The sequence below is a fragment of the Melospiza melodia genome, chromosome 19 (genome assembly GCF_035770615.1).
Source record: "Melospiza melodia melodia isolate bMelMel2 chromosome 19, bMelMel2.pri, whole genome shotgun sequence".
Classification (NCBI taxonomy): Eukaryota; Metazoa; Chordata; class Aves; order Passeriformes; family Passerellidae; genus Melospiza; species Melospiza melodia.
In genome coordinates, this window is record NC_086212.1 from 9,851,396 (window position 1) to 9,876,633 (window position 25,238).

Here is a 25,238-nt window from a genome sequence, read left to right on the forward strand (position 1 = left end):
AAAACAAGGGAAATGAGAGGAGAAATCAGGATAGGCCATTCAAACCCATTCTCACTGAGAGGCAGTTTTGCTGCCTTTTCCCTTAAGGAGCTAAAGAAGGGACTCTTTGGATCTTCAAGAGGGGAAGAACCAAGCAGAAAGCCCCTTTTCAACAATTCTGTAGGAAAAAATGTCATTTCTTCTGGCATTTTCCTTCTGCTGCTAGGCAAACATAAGTTGGGGGGGTTTTAAAAACTAAAAATAGAGGCACTGTGTGTCTGTCTGTCCCTCTAAAGCTCAGATGCTGCTTCTTGCAATTGGCATTTTGCTACATCTACAAATGAGCACCGATGGAAGCTCTGCTGCTGCTTTCAGTGTAAAATAAATATTCCTGCTGAATCCTCACCTCCCTTTGTCCAGCTGAAGGGTTTTTCAGCATGTTTATTTTCTCTGAGCTCCGTGGTGCTCTTGAATACATATAAAGTATTACTGCTGACCGGGGGGAATTTCAGCAGGGCCTTTAATGGCAGATTTGCATAGAGCTGTCGAAGCCCAGGCACACCTGGGCATCAGCACGTGCTGGGCTCCCAGTGGGTTTGTGTTCTGTTATGTTCCTCGGGCTTCCAATGCAAAGGAAATGTGTATTAAGACAAGAAGGAAGAAGAAAATGTCAACCCTGTAGGTACTCCATAAAATGAAACTTCAGATCCGTGCTGTATTGCTGTCTTGGCAGCAGAACAAGACCTGGGCTATAGAATCTGACTGTTGTTATTCACACTGTGCTCGGGTTAAACTCTTTCTCAAGTTTAGCTGTCTGAACATCATTGATTTAAGTCTGCAGTATTGACAAATTATCATTAAAACTTGTATTCTGCTCATGTCAGGGAGCTCCTTAGTGAGGGTAAACAGGATAGGGGACATTTCTCACTTTTAAGAGAAAAGAGGGGGAAAAGGGGAACACAGAGATACAGCCACATTCCCAAGGTTACCCTGACTACCACATATCTGAATCCTGAAGGGAGCACCCTGAGACCCAGCATAGGGTCCTCTCCTGCAGTGTTGGGTTAGGAAACTTGGTGGATGCTGATTTAGGTTTAATCTTAGAGATAACCCATGCATAAGGTGAGGAGGTGTGGAATAAACCTCTGTCTTTTCCAGCCAGACTAATGTGCTTGTGACTGGCATCTGGCAGCAATAATTTATTTGCAGGTTTCCTTTTGGGCTGCTTTGTTTTCATTCAGAGTTAAAGCAATAAGACTGAAATCCAGACAGCTCCTCAGCCTGGCTGTTATGTGAACAAGAGAGAGAGCTAATGAAAATAGCCTGTCGGTCTCCAGGACTGCAAACATGCACTGTGTGACCTGAAATTTCACATTAAAACGATCTGTCTAGAGGGCTTCTGGCAGAGAAGGCAGCAATAAAGGACAATGGTTTCATGTAACCTTCCTGCATCTGAGCCTGATATCACAGAGGCTCCAGAAGCACAGTCAGGGCTCTGCCAGTTGTTTAGGTTGCCTGGGAGGAGCAGGGGCTGAGCTCCATAAAGGATCTTATTCCTGGTGTTTCTGCACTTTGGAGGGAAATGAAGATTTTTGAGGATGATCCTGATGTTGGTTTAAGCTGAAAAAAGGAGCTTGATGGTAGAAAAGAGAATCTGGGAGCACAGAGCACACCCCATCCCAACAGTGATATAAATGAAACATTATAAAAACACAGCAGTGTATGTGTCAGGGTCTCTAAACAAGCAATGGGTTTTTCCCTAAGGGGAAAATTCCCAAAAATCTAGAAATTTGGAGTTGGGTTGTTTCGGGTTGTTGTTGGTGGGGTTTTTTCTGTTTTTTTGTTTGTTTGTTTTATTTTGTTTTGTTTTGTGTTTGTTTGTTTGTTTTTTGTAGAATAGGCCAAACAAGGCAGCCTATTTGGCTTTTCCATTTTTTAGTCCTAAGCAAGGTTGGGTCACCAGATGTCCCTTCCAGCCCTGAGAATTCTGTGACCCTGTGGGTCTGTCCCTGCCTTAGGTGGCTCCTGTCCCCTTTGCCCATGTGGTGACTGAATCTGCTGCTGCCTTCCCAGGGTGTTTGATCCTGCCTTCAAAGAAGAATGGGAGGCAATGGGAGGAACTCCTCTGAGGTGCTGTGGTGTAGTGAGGAGCCTGCATGCCAGCTCACATGATATTTAACTCCCAAAGACAAATGTGACCTGAAATGGGATCTCTCCTATTTATAGACAAGCAGCTTGAGCCCATCCCACCTGTCTGGCTAAGAAAAATGAAATTTTGCTTTGCTTTTCCATGCTGTCTGTGGGTCCTGGCCCTTCACAGGCTCTGCCCATCACCCTTCCCACAGCTTGACCTCCTCTGCCCCTTTGATCTGCAGGAAACCCATACTGCCCTAACACACACCAATTCCCTGTAAGAATAGTCCAAAAAGGAATAAAAGAGAGAGGAAAAAGAGAGAAAAAGCCCTCTCTGGCATTGCTGTTGGTGGAGGCTCCCAGCAGTGCAAGGTGCCGCGGCGTGCGGCGGCATTGGGGAGCGAGCTCAGCGCACGCTGGTGTTGGAAGGCTCATAAATGTAATGAAGTCCCTGTGACACCTGCTCCTCTCCACTCTTTAAACCAGAGCCATTGGTCCACAGGGAACTGGGGCTTTAAAAATACAAATTATAGTAATTGTCTGCTGTGTTATTGGGAAGATTGCAATAAACGCGGAGCACAACACCGCCGTGCCATGAGCTGAATGCTGACAGGGTGCATAAATTGCTCCAGGTTTTGATTCCCCTCACCCCCCCCCTTCTTTTTTTTTTTTTTTTTTCATTTTTCCTCTCCAACCCCCGCATCTAACAAATCATTGCATGTTCACATTGAATTTCTGGAAGGTGGCAGTGTGAAGGAGAGAGGTGCCTGGGGAAAACTTCCTCCCTCCTCTCAGGGGTCTTTAGCTGTGATGCCCCAGGGGCTGGAGACCTTGGCTCCCTTTCCCTGCCTGCCCCAACAGCCTCCTTCCCTCTTTGCTGCTCCCAAACCTCAGGGAAAGCCCCAAGCAGTGTCTCCTTTGAGGGTGAGGAGCCCCTGGGAACTGGGAGCAGCATTCACCAAGATGTTTTTAGGGTGCATGTGGGGATTCAGCAGCACACATCATACCTGCACCATCCCGACTGCCAGTGGAGCAGCACATGCTCCACGTGCATGTCCCTTCCTGCCCCAGGACCAGACAGAGCAGAGGTGGTGTCCCTGCCCTGTCAGGGGTGCTGGAGCCATGGGACCTCCCCATTTAGGAATAATACAGGAGCTGGTTTGTTCCTTCTCTAACTGGGCCTGTAGAGGATATTCCAGAGAGAGTTGCGTTTTATTGTCAAATCCCACTTGCAAATGGTTCTTTCACCTCTTTTTCTCTCTCCTTGTAATCTCATGGTAATGCTGCAGTAAAACCTAAATTGTCTTCCCAGCCTACCAGGCTCTGACCCCCTGCCCTGCTCACACCCTGATCTTGCCATTCCCCCTTGGCATTTCCAGCCAAACACTCCTGCCTGCAGAGAGAGCATCTGTGTCAAGGGTGAGACAGAAAGCAGCTCTTTGACCACTTCAGCAGCTCCTCTGACAACTTTAATGAAATCCCATTTATATCATTGCAGCCATGCCATGGAGGTCCCTGCTTTCCTGCTCCCACCTCCAGGCACTGCCTGCTTTCAAAGGTGCTGTACCCCAGAGGTGGCTGCACTTCAGACTTCTGCTACCTTGTGGCATGTGGTGATGTTTAATTAATATCCAGAACTTTGAAGTCCCCGATGTTACTTATTCATGGCCGTGTTCCCTGCAGACCTCGTGTTTGATGTCCATGTTGTGAGTTATTTAGATGCAGTCATCTTCGTGGCAAATTTAAGCAGAGAGGAGAGGTTGTTCTTTAGGGCACTTGTGAAAAATTGCCCTTTTTCAGGCAGGAGATCAGCTCAGACACTTATTCAGAGATTTCTGATTCTGTGTTGGCATTCCACCCAGGTGCTCACAGCAGTTCTGTGCTGTAAATCCAGAGAAATCAGCTCTGCTCTTAACAAGGGCTATCACATGCACAGCCAGCACATCTGGGTGTTTGTTCCTCTGTGCTACTCAACAGACAAAGTCCTTCCTGTGTCCCAGGATGTGGAAATTAATTTAAAATTGCCAAATCTGGGCACTGTGGGTTGAACAACACCATCAAGGTAAGCAGCCTCCATCTCAAAAACACGGGAAAGCTTTCCCAGCCACCCACAAAGCCACAACCACACACGAGCTTGTCCTTTAATGATGTTTTTCTGGCTATCTTTCAGTAATGATTTTTTTCCTTCTGTTGCAGATGAGTTTAGAAAATGATGATAAGAGAGCACGCACGCGATCCAAGTCTGTCCGAGGTGAGTGGGAGCACTGGGCTCTGCAGAGCTCAGCTCCCTGCACTCCCCTTGCTCCAAAAAGGCTTTGGTTTTTCAAATCCAGGCTTAACTCTTAACTGGTCCCTACCCCTGCTCTAACCCCAATGAAATTTGTCTAAAAAAACCTGCAAAAGTCCCAACCACAAAACTTTATAGGTCCTTATGATATTTAACCCTCATCTGCTACACTCAGCTGAAGGAAAACAACAAGCAAATAAGGGAAAAAAGCCCCCGTGCCTGCTTTGCTGTAGGGGATGGCAATCACTGGAGCTTCAGATCAGCTCCCAGGGCTTTCATCAGGCTCATTCTGCCAGCGGCTTTGAAGTCACACATCTGAGAGTGGCTGGCAGAAGTAGCTCATGCTGCAGAAGCAAATGGGCCATGCCCCGGCAGGGATGGGAGGACAAACAACTGGTTAATTGAGATTGATTGTGATTTATTTCTGGATTAAAAAAAAAAAAAAAAAGAACTGAAATTCTGTGCATGTTTTCTCTCTGGGAGAAGGCAAGAGGCTCTGACAGAGCCCAGGGTGTCACCTCAGGTAGTCCCATAGCCATGGGTGATGGTTACAGACCAACCTCTCTATTTTTTGGCTCATTTTTGTGGCTGTAGATGTGACGAGTGACAAAGGTGGCTGGAAGTGAGGAACCAACAAGGTTGGAAAGGTGTGATGGCTGCAGGGACTGCAGCTTCATCCTACAGCTGGGCTGGGCCACCTTCCTTTTGTCCTTACCTTCCTTCCTCCTTGCTCTTTACAGCATCTGCACCTTTTAAAAACAAAACCAAACCCAGATGTTGCCAGCTGTGTTGAGCTGAGCTCGAATATTTGGATTTCATTGCTGTTGCACACACACAAAGGTGCTCGTTCAGGTTGCAAATGAGACCGCCCTGATTCTATTTATTTTCTCACACCCTGCCTTTTCCACACTTGAATCTGGGTTTCTCGATGTGAAAAGGTAATTTATTGCCTGCACCCTGGGACTCGTCACTGCCTCCAGTTTGTTGAAGCTTGTGAGTCATCCCACTGGGAGCTGGATCCCAGGAAACCCAATTAGCTCAAACAAATTGAGCAAACGTGTTATGGTTTTTAGCCTGGGCAAATTTAGACTTGTGCTGAGGGATTTTTTTTCTTTTTCCTCTTGATTATTTTGATTCCTGGCTGGATGTAAGGTTTCAGCTGCGATGTGAGGTTGTTGTGTGTTCTTGTTGTGAGCTGTGAGAAGCCCTCTTATTGACAAGTGGGGAATAATCCCTAAAAATCCTACAAACTCTTGTTTATCCTGTACCCCAAGTAACAAATCTCCACCGTATGTCTGAGCATTGGCATCAGTCTGATGGGATGGGGAGAGGAGAAAGATGCTGGTGTTATAGAGGTGAATGTGGCCATTGCAGGAAAACAGTTGTGAAGCGTAAAAGAAGAAATTGATGAGCAGCTTTAAAGGGCAAAAAGAGAGATGAAGGCATTAGATAATTCAGTCTTTATTTAGAAGTGTTTGAGTTACATTCATGCATGTCAGAACAGTTCCATTGACTTCAAAGTCATCACGGATTCAAAGAACAGAGGCAGTCCCTGATGCTGCCAGTGTGCACTCACCTGCCTGAAAATCAGCACAAGCATGAGGATTTACAAGGCAGGATTATAATTTGCTACAGGCTGGCATGCAACAAAGGACAACAGGAAAAATTGGCCCTTTCTTATCCAAATGGGAGGAAATAGAAACCCAGCTGCTGGCAGGAGAGCTTCAGTCTCGGGGGGTCAGGCACCTCTGGTTTGTTTCTGACCTTGTGTTTGTTTCCATTGCTGCATCCTGCCCCTTGCCCAGTGCCCACGGAGCTCATCGGCCAGGAGGTGAGGTAAGGACCCTGCTCCTCCTTGGCCAAGGGAGGGATGGAGGGGGGCACATGGTGGGACTGGCTTGAGAGAAGCCCTTCAGCTGGGAAACCTGGGTGAGGGGAGCAAACCCACGGGACTAATGGGGTCTTCTATTGGTGGTTGTGTCCAAGTCCTCAGGGACAACTCATCAGGGGAATCACAAGAGTTAAAGAAATAAACTGCAGCTCTGGATGAATGACATTACACTGAAGACCCTGCAGCAATCCTCTGTCCTACCCCAGCTCTAAACCCCAGCCAAAACAAATGCCCACAGTTTGTGTTTCAGCATCATTAGGGACACCATCCTACTAACCAGAGGTTTTTTCCACATATTTGTCGCACCACTTCTGGTGCTGAATGCTCCTTCACCCCCCTGTCCTCTGCTCAGTCCTGTTGTCACTCATTCAGCAGTGCTGGGATGCCAGCAGCAGCCGCCAAAGGAGCAGGAGCAGAGCCTGGGCAGCCTCCAGAGCTTCTCATTAGGTGTAACAGCCTCCCCCACCTGCAAACTCCCCCTAAACCTTGCGCAGGGGCTTTGCCAGAGGTAGAAGCCTTTAACCCGAACAGGGGCTGCCTCTCCTTGCAGCCTCCCCCGTGTGTCAAAGAGTAATTGCACCTAAACCAACCCAATCTCAGAGCGTTTTGCTCCTCCACTCTGGGATTACTCTGGAGAGCAGGGAGGAGCCAGCGCTGGGCATGCCCCTTCTCCAACTTTTATTGCTGAACACTTGAGTGGAGGTGGTAATTGGAGCAGGTGACATATCTAAGGGGCAGGACAGAGTGCTCCACAAAGCCATCTCTGCAGCTGTCACCTAATTGCCTGAATAACTGGACGATTAATCGACTAATTGGAAGCAGGGCATCGTCTGCATAACAATAAGAAGCCCTTTTGTCAAGCAGATGAAGGCAGCGGAGAGGGGGGAGCTGTTCGGTGTGGTGGCTCTTGAGGGATGGAGAGCAGCTTTAATAGACCTCCAAGCCCGTTCCCCCTTTCGGGACTCGTGCCAAAATACGCTAAAACTCCCCAAAGGAGAGTGGGGAGGGAAAGCCTTGCCCAGAGCATGTAGAGCATCACCTTTGTGCTGGTGCTTTTTAAAGGCATTAAATCAATAAAGTGAAGCCAGAAACATCCCAAATTGACACCTGCTTCAGCAAACCTCGATGCTGAACCACTTGTGTCTTTCCTACACACTTTTTATTGCAGGCTTCATTAGACCACATCAAAAATGGGGTGATGGGTAATCTGCTTTAATTGATACGGGAAAACTTATAAAAGCCTGTAACATCTTCATCAGAGCTGCTCCTGTTTGCCATTGAATAAGGCCTTTTTCAGGCAAGTCACTGGTGACATAAACACTGCTCTGTCTTTTGGTGTGCAGTCACTGAAAGTGTGGCTGGGGCTGCTTGGGACAGAGCAGCCTCAGTCAGGCCTGAGGACAGTTACAATTAAATAGACTTTTAGATCATGAGCAGCAAAGAGGGAAGCTCCCTCTCCCAGTTGCACATGTTAGTGGGATGAGATCTTCTTCTCCATGACCTCAAGTGTCCTGCTGGAGAAGGGACACTGTGCTGGCAGGCCAGACCCAGGTGTGGTGGGGCTGGGGCTGTGTGTGGATGCCAGAAGAGCTGGGAGCCATGCCACAGGAGGATGTGCAGCAGCACGGGTTCAAGCCAGGTCACAAGCAAAGGGGACAGCAGGGAGTGGGGATTTATCTGGATGAGCCATGAGGGACAGCTTCCACCTCCCCAGAGCACTGTGACCCCTTAGGGGATGTGGTGCCACCAATTCACCCTCTCAGCGTTTGCTTTGCTAACCTAAAGCCAGTCAGTCTCCCTGAAGGAAGGATTCCTACTCTCCTGACAGCTCAGCAGTGTTGTCCTGCCCTGGTTTTGGGTTGAATTGTGGTTTTTGAACACAAAGATCTGACTTTTATTCTAGGGAGCTGAACCATTAATAACCCACCAGTGCTCCCAGAGCTGCTGCACCCATTAGTGCAGCCAGACCCTCTGTGTCCTCAGCTTTCTGCAAGGGCTGAGCTCTGCTGAGAGCAAAACTCTGAGTCCCCAAAGCCTGACTTGGCACTTGGTACTATTTAATATTGTCCCATGTCTTTTACTCTGAGAATAACAGGCTGGCCAGATCCCCTCTGGGCTGGTGATGCCTTCTCCCTTTGCACTGTCATCAAGAGATTTCATTAGTGCTTCCAGCTTCCCAGGCTGAGGGTGATACAGTGCTAAATGAGGTTATTAATCCTACACGACTCCAGAATTCCTCAGACATCAGGCAAGTCACTTGGGCATCCTATAATCAATGCCATAATCTGGTTTTGCCAGAAAATGTTTGCTTTAATGCTCCTTATCTGGAGCCCTTACAGCTCCTGAAGCTGGGACTAATTACCCCTGCAGGGGAGGCTTGTGGTCCCGTGTGAGGGATGCTCAAGTGAAGGCAGCAGTGGCTGTGAGCAGGCTCAGAGCTCCCTGCAAGCCTTTAACTCGTCCTCTTCTGCAGAGCAGCAAGAAAAAATTACAGGGATTTGGGAGATCTCATCACCTAAATCCCATCCATTCCCCCTAAAAGTGAGGTTTCGAGGATTTTAGTCCTGGGGATCTCCATGTAACGTGTCTGGCTAAAACCTCCTTGATAAAGTCCCAGCCTGCTCTTCCCCAAAACACACATTTCTTACTGTAAGTGGCCCCAGTTCCCTGACAAGCCACCAGATAAGGGAAAATCCCATGTTTTCCTCCTGAGAAAAAGAAAACTGGAGAGTAGCAGCGGGGAGGCAGAGTGCAGTATCTGCCTGCCTTTAAAAGCTTGCTCTCACACATGCAAATCTTTAATTAAACACACTCATAAAACTACAGCAAACTGTTCATCTAATTAAATGGGGTGAGTAATTTCATTAATTTTTAGCAAACTGCAAGGCTGCTCTCCTGCCCTCCTCCCTTGGAATTCAAAGGGACAAACAGAACCATTTGAAGGAAATTAACTTCCTGCTTGCAGTGAGCTTGTTCCTCAGGCACAGGACCTGCTCAACTGACTGTAGGTGATACAATCCTCGTTAATTCTCTTGCTGTTTCTGATGGTGGTTTGTTTCCCTCCCCAGCTGTCCAACCCCAGGCTGCAATGGCTCAGGACATATCCGTGGGAAGTATGCGAGACACAGAAGGTGAGGTGGGGTTCAAGGTAGAGGGGATGGAAAAATGTCAGCAACAGAGCCAAAGACAGGAGAAAGTCTGGTTCAGAGCAGCAATCTAAGTTGTCTGCCCCAGATCTTCTTGTTTCTGGCTCTCCATCAGTCCCCAGGGAATCCTGGGGGGGATCTGCTTCTCCAGACTCATAGCAGCCTTCCTAGAGACCCCAAAATCGGCCAGAAGTACCTGATTCAGCTGTCTGGGGTTGGTGGGAGCTGCTGATGGGCAGAAATTTTGGTCTGCCTGGTGCCTCTATGGATGGGGAAGGCACATGAGAACACATTGGCTACATTGGAGGTCATGCAAGCCTTAACTGAGGGGTTACATCACCCCATGAATTGTGAAATTGGAGCAGTTGGGGCTGGTTCTGCATCCTATGCCTGGTTTCATCATCAACATTAGTCCTGGGATGCCACATCCCAGCTTTTGTGTGCTGATTTCCTGAAAAAAAGTTGATGTAGTTCCACAAAGTCAAGGTCTAAGAGCACATGTGGCCAGAGAGGTTAAACCAGCTAAAAATCTGGGGTGCTGGATGATTTTTTGGGTAGCATTTGTGTAATTGTCCCACTCATGTTATCCTAACCAGTTGGGATGAGGTAGCCAGGCCTCTCTCACTCAGCAATGCCCCCTCTCTGCTCCTTGATCCCATCTGCAGTTTACAAAGCTGCCCTCTAGCCAAGAAGAGGAAACTTCAGGATGCTGAGGCCGAACACCTGGTGTCCAAGAGGAAATCCCACCCGCTCAAGCTGGCCTTGGATGAAGGCTACAATGTCGACAGCGACGGCAGCGAGGAGGCCGAGGCCAAGGAGGAGTCTGGCTCCGATGAGTCTGAGGGGATGCTGGAGGAGGACGAGGCAGAGGCCATGGAGCAGGAGGAGAACCACAGCCCCGAGGCAGCAGAAGGTGCTTCATCATTATTGATGGCAGAGCTGTGTTCTGCAGATGAAGAAAGGGCAGGAAGGGTTAACAGCCAGGAGTTATAGCTCCTCTGGATTACGTACGGGATGGGTGCCCCAGTTACTGGGGGATCCATTGTTGGGTAAAAGCACAATGGCAATGCTTGGGTTAAGATGAGAAGGCACAGTGCCTCCAGTGTTTTAATAATCAGGGATGCTCCTGAGGGAAGGACACATGGAAAGCACAGAGGAGCTTGCTGTGTCATGGGGGTCCCACACAGGTGCCATGAGAGGCTCAGCAGGATCATCCTCCCTGGACAGGTCTGGCCACTATCCAAGAGCAGAGGAGTGGCAGGAAAAGGACATGGAGAAGGATGTGGATTTTCAGCTGGGGTTGACACTGCCTTGCTCACTGGTTTGGAGTCCTGGCCTGGGGAGCACAGGCAGCAGGGGTGGCAGTGGGAAGATGGTGCATCAGAGCCCCATGTGGAATTCCACTTTCCACCTGCCATCCCCAAATCCAATAAATTAGTATGCTCCAGAGGTGGAACTTCCAGGCCCTGGTTTCAGTTAAGTTTAAGCAAAACAAAGTTGTATTTTATGAGTTTATATAATTACTTTCTTTGCCTCCTTTTTTATTCCCTCTTCTTTTCTCTTCACCCTCCTTTTCTCCTTTACTCCTTTCTCCTTTTCCTCCTTTTCTCATTTCCCCACTCTTTTTTTGGTTCTTTTCCATATTTTCTTTCTTTTCCCCCTTCTTCTTTCTATTCCTTCCTTCCCCCCTTCAGAGAGAAGCCCAGCAAAATCAACCCACTACGGACAAAACACAGCAACAAGTACATCTGGGCCCAGCAAGGCCAACTACAGCAGCTACCAAGAAATAATCGCCAACTCCCTCCTAAACTTAGGCCAAATAGCAGAGGAAACCCTCGCCATCGAAGGGCAGCTGCCTGAAGCGGAGCTGCAGGGCCCCAAGCCAGCATCCAACGTTGTGCATTTGGTCCATGAGGATGCAGGAGAGGAGTTGGTGGAGGAGGAGTGCGACAAGGAGATCATCATCCAGACGGAGGACGCTGAGGAGGTCATCGAGGTCACCAGCGAGCGCAGCAGCGAGTTGTGTCCGGAGCCACGGGACGACACGAACGGAGAGGAGTCCTGCAAACTGGAAAAGGCTGAAGCAGAAGAAGAGGATGAGGAGGATGATGATGAGGAGGATGACGAGGAGGAGGAAGAGGAGGAAGAGGATGATGAGGAGGAGGAGGAAGAGGAAGAAGAGGAGGAGGAAGAGGAGGAGGAGATGGCTCCTGAAGTGATCTGCGAGGAAGCTCCTCACACTTCTCAGGACCCCCAGAAAAGCCACTGTGAAGGGCAGTTCAGCCCCAAGCCCGAGTACTCGGTCATCGTGGAGGTGCGCTCGGATGACGACAAGGACGACGACGCCCGCTCCCAGAAATCAGCCGTGACCGATGAGTCGGAGATGTACGACATGATGACCAGGGGCAACCTGGGGCTGCTGGAACAAGCCATTGCCCTGAAAGCCGAGCAGGTGAAAATCGTGCGGGAGCCCAGCCGGCTGCCAGGAGAGCACGTGAAGCACTTCCAGGTGGAGGACAAACAGAACAAACCTCTGGACAGCATCCGGAAAAGCTACTACGGCAAAGGTAGGGGACACACCTTTGTGTATCTCTCTCCTTCCCATCCCTGGTGGAAGAGCTGAACCTGTCTGCTCAGCACGGACCATTAGGCTGATGTGGGGGGAGTTCACAGCCCACAGGGGGAATTCAACCACAAATCCTCAAGGTCCAAAGGGATGGGGACATCCTTGAGTTCAACAGTGAATGCAGAAAATGATGGTGTCCTCTACACTGTCACGAGAGTTCCTCCCTCTGAGTAGAGGAATTGCTTGGCTAAATTGTCAGTTAACCTTGAAAATTTCAGCTTGAGCCGAAGGCTGATTTAAAATCCAAGTGGGTTTTGAAGTAGTGGTAGGAGTCTGGCCACAGAAACATGAGAGCAGGGACTTCAGCATCCCCTAGCTCTGAGCCAGGCTGCCTGCTCAGTCACTGTGAGTGTCTCCATGCTGTGAGCTGTGTCAGCTCCTAAAATCACTTTGCCGATTTCAATTTTTGAAACTTCTAGTGTGATACTTCCAACTACAGGGGGCAAACCTCCAAACCCAAAGGTTTCCCCCTGCTTGACTGTAAAGGCAGTGAGAAGCATCCTCAGCACTTTCCACTTCTTCCCCTCCAAATCCACTAACCTCCTTCCCTCTGCCCTTTCCCCACAATCCTTAGATCCTTCAAGACCTGAGAAGAGAGAAATCAAATGTCCAACTCCTGGCTGCGATGGGACTGGACACGTCACGGGACTCTACCCGCACCACCGCAGCCTCTCTGGCTGTCCGCACAAAGACAGGATCCCCCCTGAGAGTGAGTACATGGTGCCATACCAGGGGCTGCTTCAATTGGTCTGGAGCCCAATTTTCTTGGGGGAATTTCTCAAACGATATGAACTTTACGACATCAAGTCTGATGTTATTCCTTGGAGTATAACAGGAGTTTTTGGTGTGGGATGGTGCTTTTCCGAGTTGATCCTGGATGCTGTTATCCACCAAAGTGTTATCGCTAATCACAGGAAACATGATGGGGATTTACTTGGAAGTCCCGTCCTTCTTAAAGGATTTTTAGCACCATCCTGTGGAGAATGAGATCCCTTCTCTGAAAATCAAAGAGGGGCTTTAAAAACGTTTGCCCATCTCCAGAGGTGTGTTAAGCAGTGCCCATCTTTACACTGGAAGTTGCATATTTTTCCCTACCTGGGACATCATGATGGGAAAAAAGGGATATTATTCTACCTTGATATGCAAATATGTTGCCATGCAGGAAAGAAGTGATGAGTGATTCAGGATGTGCTGAGTCTCCTTGCCCTAATCTCTCAAGAATTTCCTAAGGGCTATACCAAGATTCACCTATTCTACAGAAAATATTTATCATCCTCATAACAGATTTTTGTATATACATATGCACAGAGAGAGAGATTGTATTTCCACCTCTCTACCAGCATCCTAAATAGCTTTCCCTGTATAGATACATAAAAATCAATGTTGTATGTTTATGATAATGGCATAATAGACCAAAAGAAAGAGGAACCCTTCCTTATCAGTAATTTCAAAGGTTGCAGACCTGACATAAACACAGAACTGGAAGAAACAAGGAGAAAGGACAGTTATCTTCATAGGCTGGAATGCAAGCAAAAATATTAATAAATAACTAACACAAGCTGTGGGCTTTACAAAAGCTTGCAGATCAAATTATTTACTTTACTTTTAAGGTCAGCGCTGCAGGAAGCAATAATCCTGAAGATTAAAAATTTTAAAAAAAATGAAACAAAGACTAGTCCTAAGGATAAATGCAGAGCTACAACTTCAATCATTTAAAACTACCTGAAACTGGAGACTTGGTTCCAAAACTGGTGTGGGGAGGAGGGGCTGGGTGGGGGAAACTGGATTGCCATCAGAAAATGGGGAGAAAGCCCAGGCTGTTTGCAGACATGCTAACCTAGTGCTGACCTGGGCTCTGCTGCCTTGCAAGTATTTTCTTTTTTCCTCTGCAAACTCTAATTACAGCATTTCACATTCCCTGATTTCTAGGAAACCAGCGTACAAGGCTTGATGATTTTCTCTTTTTCTTTTCTTCCTCTCTGATTTTTATTAAGTTGTTTTTCTTTCCCTTCCCTTCTCCCCTTCCCCTTCTTGCTCCCAAGTCCTGGCGATGCACGAGAACGTGTTGAAATGCCCCACGCCCGGGTGCACAGGACAGGGTCACGTCAACAGCAACCGCAACACGCACAGGAGGTACCGGCTTTGGCTTCTTCTGTCACAGCCACGGGCTGACAGGGTGGGGGAATGGCTTCAAAACGACACAGGACAGGGGTAGATTGAAGAAATTCTTCCCTATGAGAGTGGTGAGGCCCTGGCACTCACAAGTGGTGAGGTTGCTGCTTCCCTGGAAATGTTCAGGGCTGGATTGGATGGGGCTTGGAGCAACCTGGGATAGTGGGAGGTGTCTCTGCCCATGGCAGGGGGTTGGAATGAATTGAGCTTTAAGGTCCTTTCCATCCCAAACCATTCTATATCATTTAATGATTCCGTGTTGATGAGGTGCAAGGTGAATTTGTCTTTTTATTGAACTTGCTCAAGTTCAATAAAGAAGCAAATACTTTTCTCACAGGCTTAGTGTAGTTCTGGGTGTGTGAAATGAAGGTTTCTGTGCTCATTCTTCATGCTTGGTTTCTTTCTCTCTTTTTTTTCTCCTTCAAAAAAAAAAAAACAAAACAACCCCAACCAACTCCCACAGTTTATCTGGGTGCCCCATTGCTGCTGCTGAGAAATTAGCCAAATCACATGAAAAGCAACAAACCCAGTCTGGTGATCCTGCGAAGACCAGCTCCAATTCTGACCGGATACTCAGGTAAGGGGGACAGGAAGGCTCAGCTCCGTGTCCCCACCCTGCCCCAGCCCTCCCTGCCCCGCCACACTCCCAGGAACAGCAGCCACGGCTCCAGCTGTATTTTGATACTGCTGAGTCCTGTCATTATGATCATAGGTCTCGCCAAGGTGGGGAGATATTTAATTGATGATCCCAGGGAGAGCATTGAGGACAATGAATTGCTTCTGTAGCATCAATTAATGCTGAGGCTACAGGCCAAAGGGTTTTAGCAGTGCAGCAGAAGGCACTTGTGCCGATTGCTCCACAGCACAAACTGCCAGCCAGGGCTGGTTATTATATCAGCATTATAAGAAGGGTGGGCTTGGGGAGGGGGGAGGAGAAGAAGGAGGAGATTTAGGCTACACACAAATCACTCCATGGCAGTTGTGCATTCAAGTGCACCTGCTTTTCTTCCTTAGCCTGCAGTTTTCAGAGGAGAGGAACCTGCTGCTCGTTTCCAAACCAGTCACATTAATTTTGATACTTTGCCCATCTCTCTCTTCCCAAGAGAAAGGGCTGTCTCCCATTAAGGATGTCCCTGATAGATGCTGGCTTCCGTAGCTGATGTGATTCAGGAGGCTACAGATGGATTAGAATATGGTTGGTTATTTTGCAACAAGAGCGGGATAAAAACCGCGGTGCGAGCCCCGAGTAGCCCTCCCACAAAGGCAACAAGCTCTGATTCATTTATTTATTTGCTCCCCAGGACTGCTGAGCACCCTGGTGCTCCAGCTTTCGCTACTTTGGAAAGGCCATTTAGAGCGATTACTTATTTATTTGCAGCGGAGCCCGCACAGAGCGCTCTGAGTGCATCACGAGGATGGTCCACGCTCCAAGGAGCTCCTGCTCCGAGGACTCTCTGGTGGAAAGAGGTCACGGGAAGGAGAATAACAATAGGCCATTTATATACAATTTATATGCAAGACAAATTGATTCATGATAGGCAGCCCCGTAGCAGCGGGTCTCTAGGAGGGACTGAGGCTGGGCAGCGGCCCTGGTGCCTCTACAGTGAACCTGCAGCATGGAGCTGAGCTGAACTGGGGTCCTCGTGCCTTTGTGTGCCACCCTGTGTCATGGCTCCCATGAAGGAGTTATTGCCCAAGTTTGCTCTCTTCTGGAAAATATGCTGCCACACCATGACAGCCTGCAAGAGCATTGTGCTGGATGAGGTTGACAATTTGATGTTTGGCTTAAAAAGAGGGAAAAAACCAATGAAGGTAACAAAGGATAGAAAAAATGAAACTGGAGTCTGAGACATCCAAATCAGATGCAGATTTGCTGAGGGAGAGCAAAAGGGCTGTCACTGCCTCCTCGTCCCCAGGAAGCCTTTAGGAACAAGGTGCATCTGTGCCCCCATTGTGTCTGGCCCCCTGTAAACAGTCACCTTGTCAAGGTAAAGAGAAATAATTGCTGTTTGTTGTTTCATCCTCAGGCCTATGTGCTTTGTGAAGCAACTGGAGATCCCTCAGTATGGAAGCTACAGGCCCAACATGGTCCCAGCAACGCCCCGGGCCAACTTGGCCAAGGAGCTGGAGAAGTACTCCAAGGTCACCTTCGATTATGCAAGTTTTGATGCTCAGGTTTTTGGCAAACGCATGCTTGCCCCAAAGATTCAGACTAGCGAAACCTCACCTAAAGCCTTTAAATGTAAGTTGGGAGCAGGGATGGACTCAGTTTTTGCATTTTCTGCCTTTCTCAGCCTATTGTGAGGCTCTTGGGATTGTGGTTTGGGGTGATGGGAGACTCTTGGGGCTGAGCTGCTGGACCCTCCTGGGATGGGGAGGGTGAGGTGGGTCCCAAGGTGGGCACCTTTGACGGTGAGGGGAGTCCATGGCTGCTGGGAAAGCTTTGTTTGGAAGAGACTCTCTTTGGCTTTGGGAAGAACTGTGGTGGGAACATTAATCTGAGTGATGTCTCGAGGTAGGATAAGTTGCACAGTTGTCCTCAGTTGGTCCCCATTGCTTTGCAGCTCATATCTATTGATCTGGCTTTCCTCATCTAGCTAAATGGATTACAGTTTTCTTCTCTTCCATCTTATATATGACCCACTCCCCCCATTTGTCTTCCCTGCCGTGCTCTGCTCTCCAGCTCTACCTATCGATCACCCACCTCTATCTTCCAGCTCTTTCCTATCGTAGCCACCCACCTCTGCTCTGTTCTGAGGACTTTGCACTGGCTATAACTCTGAGTGAAAATTAAATGGCTGAATAAACCCTGAGGGGTCGGGCTGCCAAAGGCAGGAGGGACACTGCATGGGGACACAGCCCTTGCAAATGTGGTACTTGACATGAACTGTGCACCTCAAGACATTTTTTTGAGGGGAAAAAGAAAATATTTAGGAGCCCATTTTGTAGAAGTCAGTGGCCTCAAGAGGGCTTTCTGTCTGGCTAATCCCACTTCCACAATCCTGTTTAATCCTGATGCAGCTGCTCTCTAAAAAGTGTTCGTACTTGAAAGCATCCCGGTTGTTGCACTACAATGGGAGCGCTCTTTATTACAGTACTAAATCTGTACAGGATCAGACAATGAAATTGGATGGAGGCCAGAGAGCACAACTGCCACTGTCATCCTGGGTTAGGGCTGATGGAAAAGTAATTTGTTTCCCAGTACAAGTGATTCTCTCGCTGAATAGATTGTGTTATTTGCAATATTAGCAAAGAATTTTCAGGGTAATTGTACTGACAAAAATAATTCCAGCAGACCCACTAGGATAATCCTTTCTATTTTTTCTCATCGCTTATTTCACTAATTTGCTGATTGCGAGTCTATTAGTGCTAGAAATACTTATGAAATGGAAAAGCATCGCTGAGCCTAGGGTGTGAAATTGAAATTGGCATCTCCCGATCCTGGATATTGTCAGGTTGGGTTGGCAAATACTCGCACCCCGCCTCGAAGACGTGGATTAAACCGGACAGGAAAACAAGCAGCCAGACACAAGAATAAGCATGTGGGCAAGCCTCCAATGAGTTAATCAAAGCGACAGGATGAATATGATTGCCAATCATAGCAGGGAAATCTGCTCCTTTCACTGAGAACTTATTTTAAAGAGATCTTCATCCAGAGGGATTTATATTCCCCCGCATGTGTGTGCGTAACTCCCATTAATGTCAATATGCATTATATACGCGCGCAACGAGGAAGAAAGCAGGGCTGGGGAAGATTAGTATTTTATAGTGTCTTATATTACAAGTTTGTAATGGGAATAATGAAATCACTTTGCTCCGTGGCTGCATCAGCTGAGGTTGGCTTTGTTTTGCCATGATCAGGCCAAAGCTTCTGAGTCTTCCCTGGGTGAGCCTCCCACTAAAGTGGGGATGGTTTCCCCCAGAAAGAGCAAGGTGGAATAAATTAAGAATTTGAAGATTTTGATAATTGATTCAGAATACAGTCCTGTGGCTGTTCTAAATCAGATGATCTCCTGTTTGCACCCAGTGAAACTACTGAGGGCCCCTAAATAGGATCAGCTTCAAGTTTTATTAATAGGGAATTATTAGTTGTTATTATTAGGGAAAGTTTTATTGTGAGTCCACCCTGAGAAATATTTTCATTTCACAGATTATGAAGAGAAATTGCATCTCCAGGCTGGTTGCTGCTGCTGTGACACACAGGAGCAGAGCAGCAGTGTGGCTATGTGCAGCTGTGCAATAAATCCTGTTACTCCGGCATATTTAAATGATATGTCAGCTGTCAGAAAATCCATATTTCACTAGTGTCATCCTTGGAAGCTCATATTTTATGACCATGTGTTTTCTATTAATGTAATTTTATAAATTTAAAATTTTCAAACACAGTACTAGAAATCTCCCTGCAAGGCAGCCCTGCAGATAAGTTATGGACAGAGAGAGAACAATAAAAAATGAGTCAGGAAGCTTCTCTAAGCTTTCTCCTTTAACTGCTTCCATCGAGGAGCAGCTCTAATGAAGAAAAGCACTTGTGTTTTGGGTATTTATGGCAGAGTCAGTTAATGAATTAACCTTTCACACCAAGCACGAGCTGCAGCCAGCACTGCTCCTGTTGCACGTCCCAGGCAACAAACCAGCCCCTGGATTGGGAATAACCCCAGGAACCGTGCATACATTAACCGTGTCACACTGACTTAACCTTCCCCTGCTGCTCGTGCCGCTTATACATTAGCCTTGTGTTGTTCCTTCTCTTTTTTATTCCAGCCAAACCTTTTCCAAAGGCCTCTTCCCCCAGCCACAGCCCCTCCAGCAGTTACGTGAAGAGCACTTCATCTTCCTCCACAGGCTTCGACTACTCCCACGACGCTGAGGCTGCGCACATGGCGGCCACCGCCATCCTCAACCTCTCCACCCGCTGCTGGGAGATGCCTGAGAATCTCAGCACCAAGCAGCAAGAGGCCCCTGGCAAGGTGGGTGAATGTGGCCAGGAGCCACTGCCCAGGGGCCAAACTTGGAATTCAGGATGGGAGAGGCACCTTGGTTTACCCTTCCTTTAAGTTTGTTTTTTTAAATATAGAGGCAAGGCAGGCATTCACCCAAAATCACACTTTTGGCTCCTTACTTTGCATTTGGAGAAGGGAATCTTGGCTTTTTGAGTGATGTGGAGGTGCCCCGTGGTTGAAATTTCCCATGTAAGATGAGCATCAATTCCGGGTCTTGGGCTGAGGCTGGATATTACGAAATATTTATGATTTATGATGGCCGAGCCCTGGCTGTCCAGGGCAGTGGTGGAGTCACCATCCCTGGAGGGATTTAAAGGACATGTGGATGTGGCACTTGGGGACATGATTTAGTGGTGGGCTTGGCAGTGCTGGGTGAATGTTTGGACTTGATGGTCTCTAAGAGCTTTTCCTACCCAAACAATTCTGTAATTCCATGATTCTCAGAGCTGGTTTCAGTCATTCCCTGATCTGTATCTGATGCCATTTGAAGTTCCCCAGTTGTGTCCAGTCTGATCTCCAGCTGTTTTACAGAAAAACACAGGTTTTCCCAAAGTCCCACAAAGCACTCTCAACCACTAGAAGCCTGTGTTCAATCAGCTGAGTCAAAAGGCCAAGGTTTGGTTGGTTGGATGGGACTTGGAGCAACCTGGGATAGTGGAAGGTGTTCCTGTTCATGGCAGGGAGGTTGGAATGAATTGAGCTTTAAGGTCCTCTCCAACCCATTCTAGTAGAGGGGTGCCTTTGCATGACATGTTCCTGAAATATTTATTCAGTTCCTCCTACCTGACTCTGGAGAGGATGGGACATGAATACCTGCCCACTGCACTGCAAAAGACAAACAGGGGCAAGATCCCCATGGGATCTTCAGCTTCTGTCAGCTGCTAACATTGGTTGTGTTTCCAACCTTCCAGTCCATGGACATTGAGGTGGATGAAAATGGGACTCTGGACTTGAGTATGAACAAGCACCGCAAGCGGGAGAGCACCTTCCCCAGCAGCAGCAGCTGCAGCAGTAGTCCCAGCATGAAGTCCCCAGACGTGTCCCAGCGCCAAAACAGCACCAGTGCCACGAGCAGCACCATGACCTCCCCCCAGTCCAGCCAGACCTCCCGCCAGGACGAATGGGATGGGCCCATTGACTACACGAAACCAAACCGCCAGCGGGAGGAGGAGCCAGAGGAGGTGAGCAGTGCCTCTTCATGCTTGAATAACAGCCCAGGGGACATTGAATGCCCTGTTTGCCTGCACAGTTGTCCTGTTTTGCCCAGAAGCCCCAGTTTGTCTGTTGAGCCAAGGAAAGAAATATTCCTGAATTTGTCAGTGCTATCAGATATCAACCAGGCAGGATCTTGCTTTTGGATCTGTTGGGATGCCCTTGCAAAGGAAGAACCACCATTTCACTTGTCCTGGGTCTGCAGTGTTTTCTTCATTGTAAATCATGTCAGCCCATTGCAGCAGTGCTGCTCCTGGTGATGTTTTTCAGGATGATTTATATCTGCCATTAGCAGCTACAGCCCTGCATGGCACTGACATTAATCCTGCAGGTGGGGAATCCAGCCATGACCCCCAGATAGGGTGGGGGTTCTGCTCTGAGAGCATCACCTGCCACTCTGCCCACAGGAAGGCTGCTGAGGAAGAGTGTGAGGGGGCTGTACTGATCTTCATTCCTTCAAGACCTTGAGAAAACCACGTGTAAATCCCTTTACAGACGTGGTTTACACAACTCTCCTAAAACCCCAGGAAATTACAGGCTCTTGGATTTAGGCTGGGTGCTGTGAGGTACTTGCAGGGGGCTCAGGTGTGCTGGCAATGCTGCACTAACCCTTAGCTTTGATGAACTTGGGATCCTTTCCCACCACAGCTCAGCAGCAATGACCACAGCACAACTCTGCCCCTTTCCTTGCAGTCAGAGCCTGCTGCTCACTCTTTTGCCTCCTCGGAAGCTGATGAGCAAGAAGTGTCAGAGGAGAACTTTGAAGAGAGAAAATACCCAGGTGAAGTTACTTTAACCAACTTCAAGCTGAAATTCCTCTCCAAGGACATCAAGAAAGAGCTGCTCACGTAAGTCCTGCCTTCTTGTCTCTTCCTCCAAAATCTATTAATATGTGCTTAGCCAGGATGGTTGGAAACAAAATTAGAAAATACATTATAGAAATAAGAACTGTAGCTCCCTTTCCTACTGTGATTGATCTTACTCATCCTCCTACAACTGCTGATCAATGAGGAGAAATATGTTCCTACATTACTTTGCAGTGATGAAGGGAACCTGAGAGCTTTGTGCTCTGGATTCATGGACAGGTTGTGGGAAAATGGGAAAATCCTTTCAGGCTTTCCTGTTATTTTCCTGTTAGAGTGTTTCTGGCATGGTGATGGCACCTACCCAATGTCCTAATCCCCTGTTTTGGGACACTGGCTGATGTTGTGGAGCACCCAAAGGAACTCAACACCTTCTTGAAGAGGGTGTTGAACACAAGATGTCTCATTGAGAAGACAGGATTTGTTGGCTTAGTGCAAGGGGTCCCAGCACTGTGAAACTGCAGGAACACAAAATGTGACCTGAGGCTGCAGCACGTTTGCTGTTGTGTTGCATTTTGCATTGGAGAGAGACCTTGACCCAGTTCACATCCGTCCATAGTGTGGGTGGAAGCACAGACCCAGACCTGCCCTATTGGATGGAGTATGGCTCTGCATCCACGCCAACACCCACAGGAATGGTTAATGTTTAAGGGTTTGAGCCAAACGTGGCAGCTTGGACCTGGCTCTGGTCTAACAGCACGTCAGGATCAGCCTGGAGGTTGTGATGGGGAGATTTCCCCTCCCAGGCATCCCAGCTGTTCCTGGCTTCTTTCCTGTGCATCTGACCCTCCCACACATCTCACAGGGAGTTGGTGGGCACTGCTTTGCTGATCTCATCCAACCCACTCGTTATCTGCAGCCAGGCAGGGAGGAGATCTGTGGGGGCAGAGCAGCAGCAGCACCTTCCCTAAATGAGCAAAGCTCAGATCAGCTGCCCTACACAAAGCTCAAAAGGGTTTTTTAAAGCCCACCAGTGATGTGAACAGCAGTTTCTGAATAGAGCCCTGAAGTCCTCCCGTGCTTTAATTTTATTGTGATGATAGAGAAATTTCCTGAATGGAAAAAGCCCTGGAATAAATAAATGGTGTCATGGGCAGCCCTGAGCCTTCCCTCTCCATTTAATATCCTTGTTTCTCTCTGGCCCAGGGGCTGTAATGAATTAGCTGTAGTTAACTCAGGAGCAGACTGGCCTGCTGTGTCTGATGCTCTGCGTCTGGGTGCAGCTCTTGTGCCATTTCCAGGCAGGTGCCCCTCACCTGTATCTGCCCATCACCCCCAGGCACAGCCAGAGCTCACTGTCATTCCCTTTCAGCAGCAAACAGTGATTGCAAGCTTTTCTTTGCAGCTTTAAGGGCTGGGAGAAAAAAAAAAAAGATCATTTCAGCAATCTGAAGCACCTTATCTGAAATCTGAGCAAGATGATTCCTGCAGCCAGAGCTTCAGCATGGCAGGAATGATCCAACCTGGCAGCAGCAGCCATGGGTGGCCACATCTGTCAGGCTGTGCCACCCATCAGGTTGTGCCAGTCCCCCACTGCCACCAAGCCCTCCCATCAGCTAAGGGTTTTAAACACTTTCTTTGCCTTTGCCACATTTTTCTCTCTCTCTTTTTTTTTTTTTTTTTCCTAATTGTTTTTAGGATCCTTATGATCTTTTAGAAGGAAAAAGGGAGGAAGGGGAGCTGGAAGGGGAACAGCTGGTTTATATCCATGCAAACACAGAAACACACACCAAGATCTGATGGATGGGGCTGGTGTCAGGGTCTGGCAGCAGGGCTGGACCGAGACACCCCAGACAGACCCTGAGGGGGCTCTGCTGGCTCTGCCCACCCGTGGATCCTGGGGAATCCCTTCCTTTCCCACACTCATGCTCTTTGTTGTTGTTGTTGCCCAGTTGCCCAACCCCAGGCTGTGATGGCAGTGGACACATAACGGGGAACTATGCCTCTCACCGCAGGTGGGTCGACATTTTCTACGTGGTTTGAACTTTTAAAAAAAACAACTTTTATTTTCTTTTGGTATAGTTTGTGACCATATGGATAGTTTGGTAGTTTGGTTCTGTTTCCTCCCCCCTTCTGTTGCCCCTCTCCCTCCCCATGCCCCAACCCTTTTTCTTTTTCCTTTTTCTTATTCTTTTTTTTTTTTTTTTTTTTTTTTTTTGCTTATCCAGATATTCCATCTCTTCTCTTTCAGCCTTTCTGGTTGTCCTCTTGCTGACAAGAGCCTCAGAAACCTCATGGCTGCCCACTCTGCTGACCTCAAGTATGTTTGCGCTCAACTTGGAACTCCTTTTTTTTTCTTTATTTCCACCCTTTTTTTCTCTCTTCTCCCTTCCTGCCCCCACACCTCTTGCTCTGCTTTTGCTTTTCCATCCCCTCCCTTCTCCTTTCAAAGAGCTGATCAAAACCTGCCTGCAAGGATCTCTGGTGGAGTCCAGCTTCCAGCTGCTGCGCTGAAGAGGCAATGGCACGGAGGAAGGATAATTCTGGGGAGGGGGCTCATGGCAATGATTGGAAATAACCTGGATGCCTGGCAGGTTTCCTCTGGGCATTGTAGACATGTTATTTTCCTTTTCACTTGGCATCTTTTCCCAAGCTCTTGTTGCCTAGTTTGGGCCAGAACCCATTTCATTTCATATTTTTGTCCATCTCAAATAATCCAGAGCCTGGATTTATTTTTGGGTATAGACATGGCTGGGAGCTCACTGCCAGCACAATCAAAGCCAACTCTTTTGGAGAACCTGGGATGCTATTTTTATGCTACTTTTTAGGGGCTGTTTGGGATGTAGTGAGAGAGGTTCCTCTTAATTTTCATGATGTGTGAGGGAATGAAAGAAGGAGTAACCAAATGCTTGGTGAGGTCAGATCCTGAGCCAGTGGTCAAGGGCTCACAGAAACCCAAACTTCCCATTCCCATTGATGTTTCTGAAGGGAGGAACCTGGTTTTGACATTTTCATTCGGGTACCTTCCTCTGAATCCCATATTCAGCTTTGCTGTCTTCTCCAAACTCCTCCTTTTCACTAGGAGCTTATTCTTCCCAGGTGGGTTTCCCAAATGCTCTCTTAGGTTGCCTTCCCTAAAGGAAGGTGAAATTGTGTTTGGTTGGGAACACTTGGGAGACCCCAACCCTCTCCACCCAATCTGCATCTCTGGTGTAAAGTCCATTGAGAATTTTTTTCATCATCTCTTTCATGGCCCCACCCTATCCTTGCAGGCTGAGTCTCCTCTGAGTTCCCAGCCTTGCTGAATTCAGTTTTTGGACCATTTAGACCCTGACCTAACTGAGGAGCCTCCACTGAGAGTAAAACCTCATGAAAGGCTTTACATTGAAAAAACATCATGAAAAAACCCAAGAGTGCTGTGCCCCGTGTGCCATCAGGGGTTTCTGGAGCTGAGCCAGTGCTATTCCCACTGGTCACTAAGGCCATTGGAAAAGTCCCAAATCCCTCTGTGGTGGCTCCTGGACTTCTCTGTGCCCCACCACCAGTGTGGAGCTGGTGCCAGGAAAGGTGTTAGTTAACCACCTGCTCCTTATCACAGAGGTGGACAAAGTGGCAGGATTAGCTGATATTAATAGAATTTGCTGGTGGATGGCAAGGACTGCTGTGATTAGTGCTAAGTACACTTAATCACACACTATAGACCATACACATTCTGAAAGGAGCTCTTCAAAGAGCTCTGCTGATCTGGTGTTTCTCCAACAGTTTGAAAGAACAGCCAAGTGATCAGACAATTAGCGTTAAAGATATCAAAAGCTCTCAGGAGCAGTGGCCATTCCCAGGAAGGGCCAGACAAAAAGCAAAAGGCTCATCCCTGGGACTGAGCATCATGTCCAGCCTTGCTGTGTTCCCCTCTAGCATCAATGTCAGTGCTTTTTATCAAAATACTGCGTAAAAAAAGGAGACTTCTGCCCCCCAAAAAAGCTCGTTAA

At 48.0% G+C, this 25,238-nt stretch overlaps 1 protein-coding gene across 2 annotated transcripts in view; it reads left to right on the forward strand.

The window, feature by feature from the left end:
* The window catches only part of MYT1 (myelin transcription factor 1), a 60,190-nt gene that overhangs the window by 20,595 nt on the left and 14,357 nt on the right, over positions 1-25,238 (forward strand). For both annotated transcript variants that reach the window (XM_063172469.1, XM_063172470.1), the window contains exons 3-16: positions 4,309-4,363; positions 6,205-6,235; positions 9,359-9,421; positions 10,102-10,349; positions 11,131-12,003; positions 12,637-12,771; positions 14,105-14,195; positions 14,698-14,811; positions 16,262-16,476; positions 18,996-19,201; positions 20,146-20,415; positions 21,140-21,294; positions 23,202-23,264; positions 23,501-23,569. In XM_063172469.1, coding sequence (XP_063028539.1) covers positions 4,309-4,363; positions 6,205-6,235; positions 9,359-9,421; positions 10,102-10,349; positions 11,131-12,003; positions 12,637-12,771; positions 14,105-14,195; positions 14,698-14,811; positions 16,262-16,476; positions 18,996-19,201; positions 20,146-20,415; positions 21,140-21,294; positions 23,202-23,264; positions 23,501-23,569 — 2,588 coding nt within the window. The remainder of the gene's footprint in view (positions 1-4,308; positions 4,364-6,204; positions 6,236-9,358; positions 9,422-10,101; positions 10,350-11,130; positions 12,004-12,636; positions 12,772-14,104; positions 14,196-14,697; positions 14,812-16,261; positions 16,477-18,995; positions 19,202-20,145; positions 20,416-21,139; positions 21,295-23,201; positions 23,265-23,500; positions 23,570-25,238) is intronic.